General features: G+C 42.4%; 1 protein-coding gene across 1 annotated transcript; it reads left to right on the top strand.

Moving 5' to 3' along the window:
- The first annotated feature begins 423 nt into the window (after positions 1 to 423).
- On the top strand, positions 424 to 2,136 carry LOC118477908 (craniofacial development protein 2-like). The gene has a single exon (XM_035970573.1). It carries the CDS (start codon positions 1,062 to 1,064, stop codon positions 1,380 to 1,382), a length of 321 nt encoding a protein of 106 aa, XP_035826466.1. The 5' UTR covers positions 424 to 1,061; the 3' UTR covers positions 1,383 to 2,136.
- The last annotated feature ends 7,259 nt before the right edge of the window (positions 2,137 to 9,395 follow it).

The raw sequence follows: 9,395 nt of genomic DNA, 5'->3' as shown, positions 1-9,395 counted from the left end.
TTTCTCTACGTTAACTTCCAGGTCGTCGGGTACTATCGAGGCGAGGTTGTAACTTGTAGTGTCCACTGAAACCTTCAGAAAACGACCCGACCCGACGACCCGATTCCCTCACGCTAGTGGGCACCCCCTATAACTAAACGAAACAAAAAGGTAAAAAAAACTTGTAGATAGGAAAAGTAAACAAAGAAGAACACGACTTGTGGATAGGAAAGGTACGACTGTTAAACAGAAAAGGTGAACGAATTGTGGGTAAGAAAAGGTAAACGATTTGTGGACAGGAGAGGTGAACGATAGGATTTAAGTTGGACAGGTAGGTAAACAATGTGTGGGTGCGACAGGTAAACGATATTATGTGAGTACATGTAGTACAGTTAAACGATATGTGGGTAGTACAGGTAAGCGATATGTGGGTAGTACAGGTAAACGATATGTGGGTAGTACAGGTAAACGATATGTGGGTAGTACAGGTAAACGATATGTGGGTAGTACAGGTGAGCAATATTATGTGGGTAGGACAGGTAAACGATATTATGTGGGTAGAACAGATAAAGATATTATGTAAGTTGGACAGGCAAACGATATGATGTAAGTTGGACATTATTGTGTGGGTAGAACAGGTAAAAGATATTATGTGGGTAGGCCAGGTAAACAGTCTCTAGTTATTACTTATTTTGGTAGAATAACATTGTTTTTCTACGAATGGAGAGTTTATGACGCAAGGCAGTGAAAGCTGAAAGGAAGCTGCCGGGCAGAAGCCTCCACTATCATCCAAGTCCAAGTCTCTTAGGATCGGATCGTGGGTGGAACCTTAGGAACCTTTATGGGGCTGGAAAAACTGAACAGGTCCTTCAAGAGATGCACCGATACCGACTACATATGCTGGGAATAGGCGAAACCCACTTGAACCAGTCTGAACAGAAACATAATATGAAAGGGGGGGGCTTTTCATTTATTAGGGAAATGAAAGTGATGGACCACACAGGGAATGAGTAAGGAAAAACATATCCAAAACATCTCAAAAGACATTCAGGGGCTGGGAAGCGCACGGCCCAAGGATCGTCATGGCCTCATTTGGAACAAAGAAAGAACTCAAGGGAAGAGATGGTAGTAAGAAGGTCATAGACATGAACATCATACAAGTGTATGCCCCAACTAATGATGCAGAAAAGGAGAATGAAGATGACTTCTACGACCGCCTGCAGAGTGTGATCGACAAACGTCCAGGTAAGGACATCGACATTGTCATGGAGGACCTAAATGCAAAGGTAGGTTCGGACAATAGTAATTGTGAGCAAATGGGCAGACATGGATTAGGAGAGGCAAATGACTACGGAGAAAGATTCCAGAACTTCTGTGCATTCAACAACTTGGTTATTGGATGAACAATCTTCCCACATAAAAGGATTCATAAGGCCACTTGTGTCTCCTCAGATGGAGCAACAGAAAACCAGATTGACCAATTTTGCATCTCCCGAAAGTTTAGACGTTCACTAGAGGACGTCCAAGTCTTACGAGAAGCAGACATCGCATCAGACCACCATTTGATCCTTGGAAAGATAAAACTGAAACTGAGAAGGTGTGCAAAAGTCACATCTGGAAGTCGTCAAAAGTATGAAGTCAGCCTTCTGAAAGACCCGCTCAGCAAAGAAGAATGAATTCAAATTGGAACTGAAGAACAGATTTCAAGCCCTTCAAGATCTGGATAAATGTGAAGTAAACGAACACCGGAACAAGATAAAAAGCGGCAGTAAATGCAATGTGCCAGAACACCCTAGGACCCAAAATCAGGACCAGGAATGAATGGATTTCACATGACTCTTGAGAAAGTCAAAAGAAGAAGAGAGCTGAAGGCCCAAGTCAACAACAGCCGTACCCGAACTGAGAAACTCGCTGCACAACAATAGTAAACCGGGAGGTACAGAATTCCATCAAGAGAGACAAGAATACCTACCTGAATGGCCTGGCCGAAAAAGCAGAGAAAGCAGCAACAGACGGACACTTGCGGATTGGACACCAGACAACAAAAACTCTTTCAGGTAGGTTCAGCAAGCCCGCTCTACCAGTGAAAGACAAAGAGGGAAAGACTATATTCGACCCAGAGGGGCAACTCAACCGATGGAGAGAGCACTTTGATCAACTCTTGAATAGAACACCTCCAGAAAAAAAACAGAAATTCTTCCAGCCAGAAATGACCTCCCAATAGTTACGGAGCCACCTTCGAGAGAGGAGATTGCTGCAGCTATAACATCACTGAAGTCCAACAAGGCAGCTGGTCCCGACCATATACCACCGGAACCACGTAAGGCAGATAAAGATACGAGTACATCAGTAGAAATTCTCTATGCTCTACATTATTCGAAAAGGTTTGGCAAGAGGAGGAAACATCAACAGACTGGAAGGAAAGCCACCTAATCAAGCTGCCAAAGAAGGGAGACTTCAGTAATTATAAATCTACAAAGGCATAACTCTCCTGTCCATATCTGGGAAAGTCTTTGACAGGATACTCCTGGAGAGAATCAAGCTGGCAACGGACGAGAAACTCCGAAGAAACCAGGCAGGATTCCGCAAGAACCGATCATGTGTTGACCAGATCGCTGCTCTGCACGTCATTGTTGAGTAATAGCTTGAATGGAATTCGCTACTCGTGGTCAACTTCATCGATTATGAAAAGGCATTTGACAGCGTGGACAGGGAAACTCTGTGGAAACTCATGCGGAATTTTGGAATACCTGAGAAAATCGTCAACCTTGTGAAGGCCACATATGACGGAAGAAGCAGACAAGTCTTCCACGAAGGACAACTCTCAGAACCATTCCAGGTACAGAATGGAGTGCGACAAGGATGCTTGCTCTCACCTTTCTCTTCATACTGGCAATTGACTGGGTTATGAAAGAAGCCACCAGAAGCAAACACAATGGAATACAGTGGATCCCTTCGCAGCAGCTGGACGACTTGGACTTCGCCGATGACCTTGTGCACTGCTCTCTCACACGCATACTCAGATGCAAGAAAAAAAGAAGGCGCTCAACAGCCTATCAAGGAGTGTTGGCCTACGTATACATCCGGGCAAATCAAAATCAAAAGTATTAAAGCTAAGAAAAGTTTCAAGCCCTTCTGTGACAGTGGAAGACACTCCCCTGGAAGACGCGGACTCTTTTACCTACCTTGGAAGTGTCATCGATGGTAAAGGTGGAACCGAGGCAGATGTTAAAGCACGAACCGCCAAGGCAAAGTCAGCATTCAATCAGTTATCAAAAGTCTGGAAAGCAAACAACATCTCACTGCGCTCCAAGTTTCGACCCTTTAATTCCAATGTCAAGTCTGTGCTCCTCTACGGCTGCAAAACATAGAAGACAACAAAGACAATACTGGATGAAGTCCAGGCGTTCATCAACAAATGTATGAGGAGTACCCTAAGAATTAAGTGGCAGGATAGAATAAAAAATGAAGATCTGTAGGAAAGGACAGAATAAAACGATATAGGAGTGGAAATAGAATTAAGAAAATGGCGATGGAAGGGACACACATTCAGAAAGCCCAGCGGAAATATCACAAGACAGTCGCTACAATGGAACCCACAGAGAGCACGAGGCTGGGGTAGGCCACGGGAAACATGGAGGAGATGTGTGGAAAGGGACATGAGAGAAATGAAGCTCACTTGGAACGAGCTTGGAAGGATGGCCCAGGACAGAAATAAATAGAAGGAGCTTGTATGTGGCCTATACCCTGCCAGGGGTGAAAGGCATTGATGATGATGAATATTGTTTTGAAAATGACCGCTTTCTACAGGGAACGCATGAAAGCACTGTCCTACATAATTATTATATTTTACTTTCTTGCGACATGTAGAAAATGAAATGTTTGGGACTACGACGTAAGCTCATATGTGGCGTCGATAGTCTAGTGGGTAGTCCACGCGTAATCTTGAGGTTGCGGGTTCGGGAGTTCGAGCCGCGGGCCGACGTTGTGTCCTTCGGAAAGGCACTTTACACGAAATTCCCCTAAGGTCCTTGGTACCCGACTAAAGACAGCGAAAGATCGCGTCAGTATGTTAGAGTATAACCTCCTATAAACGGCTGCATACACTGTATACTTCCTTGGAAGTTGAGATTGTTTCAGAATGCTATCATGTCTGCTGGGGTGGTAATAGGCCCTATAGATTGTAAAGAGCATAGAGCTTGCTTTTTGCTGTTTTGCGGGAATTTGCGCTATGCAAATGCTATCTATAGTCTACAATTCACTATGATTATACTCGTATTTTAATAGACGCTGAGATCAGTGCGTGATTGTGGTTAGCACCCACAAATGAACATCCAGCTGTCTATTAGGTTTGATTCCTGTAATGTTCAGTTTGGCATTTTTATTTCTTGTGAAGCTCAGGAAGGAAAAAGATAAAGATTATTCCTTCAAGTTCAAACCTTTGCTTAAAACGCCGACATATACACGTTCTTTGTTTTGCAAAGTTCTGTGTCTAGCCAAATAAGAAATAAAATTTATTGATCGATGAAATGTCTTGATGCAATGACATGTGGTTAGTTAATTGTAATGTACTGTTCACTTTCTTCATTCCACTTTCTGTTGTTGTTGTTGTTGTTGTTGTTGTTATTCATCTTTTTCTTGTTTTGTTCTTGTTCTTGTTCTTGTTCTTGTTCTTGTTCTTTTTCTTCTTCTTCTTCTTCTTCTTCTTCTTCTTCTTCTTCTTCTTCTTCTTTTTCATCTTCTTCTAGCTTTTCCAGTTGTTGGGAGTTGCTTCTAGAACATTTCCACAATAAAAAAAACTCAGGCTCTTGCCATTCTTTCTGCATAAATTGCCCTTTCAGACTATGATAAGACACACATCGTATTTACATCATTATTATCATTATCATTGCTATTTTACGTTTTCTGTTCTTTCCATAAAATGTCCGCTCCACTGCAATATTGTTTTAAGTTATCAATATTGGTCAAAATCCAAACTAGTTGTACACAAACATGTGTCTAATACGGAACTTTATATTGGCTACACATTATCACTTAATCGTGTCTATATTTTCAGAATGATCAAAGACAACTACAGGTTTATAGCGCAAGAGATGAAAAGTCTAGGCCATGGGTATGTGAGCCCAGAACCTCCACCAACCGCTTTTTTGGTTGGTGGTTTCAGTGTAATTTATTCATTCTGCTTATATCTCCAACTTTATGTAGCGATTTTCTTTTCATATCACTTTGTATCCGTTTCACTGTCGCTTGCATAATTCTTTTTTTTTCCCCTTTCCCTGCCAAATCCTGTCAGATCGACGCATCATCTGATGAGTATAACTTCGTGCGCGTGATGTGTTGGCTATGGTCAACACACGGGTTCTGATCAGGGTTTTTTTGTATCAATATACTGATAATTTCTAGTCTAGTGACCCTTTCTAGTTACGAACTTCCTCCCTAGAAATTGTCCCAATTTTCAGCACGTTAGTAGTATGTTGAGGATAGTTATCAGAATCTTGTTATTAAGAACATCACAATGGTATTATATCATAGGCCTATACATAATTCAGGGTTTTTTTGTATCAATATACTGATAATTTCTAGTCTAGTGACCCTTTCTAGTTACGAACTTCCTCCCTAGAAATTGTCCCAATATTCAGCACGTTAGTAGTATGTTGAGGATAGTTATCAGAATCTTGTAATTAAGAACATCACAATGGTATTATATCATAGGCCTATACATAATATTCGTTGCACAAATCACAATAAACGACGGCAGAAGCCTTTAGCCTCCTAACTACACTGACAACCAAACCAAAAAGACGAGAACGTCTGAAGGATAAGTACAGTATAATCGAATCATAATAGTGTGTTGTTGTTGTTGTTGTTGTTGTTGTTGTTGTTGTTGTTGTTGTTGTTGTTGTTGTTGTTGTTGTTGCTTTTGCTGTTTTTTGAGGTGACGGTGGTGGGGTGGTTGTGTTGTTATAGCTGTTGTTGTTGTTATTGTTGTTGTCATTTGCGTACGCACTCGACAATAGCAAGACTAGTGATTTGCCTTTCATTTGCTCGCCCATTGTGTGCACGCTAGCGTAGTTTTTATAGAGAGTAAAGAGAAACAACTGTGACAGTGACCTTTCCAACCCCCCCCCCCCTTTTTTTGGGGTAAGTGTTTTACGGCACTCTCAACTGCCTACGGTCATATGAGCACGCGGGACACGACACATAAATAAAGCCCTTTTAATTTGATAAGATTTGATAAATTTAGTAGACTGTACGGTCGTAATTTTTTCATTACCTGATGCATTACTACACTCCTTGATCTCCTCCTACAGAGGTCATCAAGCAGAAAGGTCACCGTCCGACAGCCTGGGGCGAGCACCAACCACAGGTCAGACATCTGCCGCCGCCGCCTCTGGCCACCAGGAGTCAGCAAACGATGCGTCATCAACTACAACAGTTTCCGCCAACGCTTCCTCTTCGACAACCGCTGCCCAAGCACACCAGAGCGATCTCTTCTCCATCTCTAGAACCATCCAGGCAATTCCACGTAGCCAGGGGCACGCCTCAAGGAGTGCTCATCACGTGACCAGTAACAACAACAACAACAACAACAACAACAACAAAAATATCGTCAACGTCGGCTCTGTCTACCCGATACACTTGCGCCTGCGCAGTTTGAGTGCCGCGGCAGAAGCAGCTAGACTGAGGGGGCGTGCCGCTTTGTACATGCTCAATAACAAGAACAACAACAACAACGACAACGACGACGACGACGACGAAAAAGGTGATAACAACAACGTCACTGAGTCTGCAGTTATTGCAAAGACGAAGAAACAAGTTCATGTTGCTGCTGCAGGTGGTGGTGGAGGTGGTGGTGGAGGTGGTAGTAGTGCCAGCAAAAACCGCAGCTCTCACAACGAATCAACGTCTGCAAAGTCATTAACAACACCACCACCAACAGCAACAAAAACAAATCGAGCGGTTGGACAAAATTTGAAACCGGACAACAAGAACGAAACAAAACAAAGCGATGCCCCGAGAACGGGGTCATCGGCAGGTCACATGCGGAGAGAGTTTGACCTCGGCGAGTTTGCCATGTACAGGAACGATATAGTGTTCAAGCTGCGAGGCCTGGGTCTGCGCACAGGAAGAAGGAAAAAGAAACCGAGGAAGGAGGATGACGGGAAAGAGAAGAAAAATCAGGAATATGACAATATGAGCTACGAGGAGGACAGTTACGACTACAGCAAATACTACGGCGGCGGTGAAACGGAGATCTGAGACGGGAATTATATTATGGGGAGAAACCAACGAGGGGCTTCGTTGAATTCGAGTTTGCTCATTTCTGTGTTCGTTAAATTAGAGTTATTTTGTTGATTTCAATTTTTTTTTTTACGGGGAATTCGTCTCCTTTCGTTGAATCCCGAGTTTGTAGTATTCAAGATTCAATTATAACATTCGTGCTGTTCTAAAACTATGTGAAATTGTTGTTGGTTTTTGTTTGTTTGTCTGTTTGTCTGTTTGTTTTTATTGGGGGGGGTTTTCCTTTTTAATGTTTTTGTGTATTGTATAAAATACACGTTCATCAGCAAAATTCACGATTTATGGATTTGTTTCAACTCGCTGTCCCCCTCGTTTAACTTTGATTTATTGACACCGCAGAAGAGTTTACTCGTCTCCCGGCGGCAGAGAGAGAGAGAGAGAGAGAGAGAGAGAGAGAGAGAGAGAGAGAGAGAGAGAGAGAGAGAGAACATCCCAAGGACACCTAACAAAAGTACTGGGGTTTGGAAAAAAATGTTTTTTCACAAAGTTATCCCACTTTCTGTATTTGTTCCCACTCAGATGTTCCAACCGGTCACCAAACAGAAGCTGGCAGGATAGATTAGGCCTAATCATAATGATCGACGCACTTTTTCTGAGAATGCATACAATGGCGTCGGTAGTCTAGTGGTTAGGATACCGGACTTGTAATCGTGAGATTGCGAGTTCAGGGGTTCGAGTCTCAGCTCGGTCCTACGTTGTGTACTTGGGAAAGGCACTTTACACGAATTTCCCCCTTGGCTCGGTCCTTTCGGAGATGGACGTTAAATTCGGAGGTCCCGCCTCTTAAACAACATAATAGTAATAATGCTGATAAGGGCGTGAAACCTATACTATTTAACCATTCTTTTAAGAATGCATACTTAGCACCCGTAGTCCCGACTAGTTCGCCAGACTTAAAACAGTGGTGTAATTGTAGATCTCTAGAGAGGTTTGAGAAACCAAATGGGAAATTGGTGTAAAGTTCCTTTCCCAAGGGCACAACGTCAGACCAAGTTGAGGCTCGAACCCTCGGACCAGCAATCTCACGATTACGAGCCCAGCAGCCCAGCCCCTCGGCTACCGATGCCATTGGACACGAAAGGTAATACCAGAGACCTAGAAATGTAAACGAGACAGTACAGCTAGGGCCAGACCGCGAATCTGACCAATCGCGTGACAACTGGAACTGCGGCGGTAAACTCGAACAAACATGGCTTATTCTAAGAACACATATGACCTTAGCAGTTGCGAGCGCCGTAAAACCCCATACTACTACTACTAAGAACACACACTGTGAGTGGCGTGCAATAAACTGTACTTTTTTTTTTATAAACAGACGACCTGAATTAGATTTCTATCTTTTTCCTAAAGACACTGAAAGGTAAGTCAATTGGTGGATAAGTAGATCAAGCTTAAATAGTGTATAATTCAGAGAAAATTTGTTTCAAAACACACATCTTGCGTTCTAATATATCTATATCTAGATTCTAGATATAGAGAGATTCATTGTAAATCTAAGTTTTAAATCTAGGCTTCATCGCATCTGGAGACAGTTTCTTTGGTTTAGATCTAGATCTATCTAGATCTAATTCAGTGCCCATCTCCCAGTCAAGATCTAGATCTAGATCTAGATTCTTTGGCACTTCTTCTTGCATACACATGTCAGACTTCATTACGAAGTGAAGTGCTTTGCACAAGTTCACCAAAAGAAACAGAGGAAGGCAAGAAAAATTCAATATTTGTAAAAACAAAGCAGATTGGATTTAGCAGTACACTTGCATCAGGAAGTAGATATGGTGAGTTGCTGTAGGCCTACCAGTATATAAATCTTTCTTGCTCTTTTTTCCTCTCCATTTTTTCTCTCTCTCTCTCGTTCTCTTTTCGTCGTCTTCTTTATTGCTGTTGTTGATATAATTTATGAAGCTACTTGTATTTGATATGCCAATATTGTCTAGAATTTTGATGTTGTAATGGCTGCTCATAATTGTTATTGTTGTTGTCTCCCTCCCCCTTTCTTCATATTGATGATGTTGCTGTTGCTTCTGGTGTTGTCGTCATCGTTGTTATTATTGTTCTCTCTCTCTCCCCATCTCCCTTCTCTTTCTCTCTTTCTCTCTCTCTCTCTCTCTCTCTCT

The sequence above is a fragment of the Aplysia californica genome, unplaced genomic scaffold, assembly GCF_000002075.1.
Source record: "Aplysia californica isolate F4 #8 unplaced genomic scaffold, AplCal3.0 scaffold00012, whole genome shotgun sequence".
NCBI classification, from domain to species: domain Eukaryota; kingdom Metazoa; phylum Mollusca; class Gastropoda; order Aplysiida; family Aplysiidae; genus Aplysia; species Aplysia californica.
This window is presented reverse-complemented; position numbering and strand designations above follow the sequence as displayed.

Excerpts from the sequence above, each read along its gene's own strand:
- LOC118477908 (XM_035970573.1), top strand. The coding sequence starts at position 1,062 with ATGGCCTCATTTGGAACAAAGAAAGAACTCAAGGGAAGAGATGGTAGT.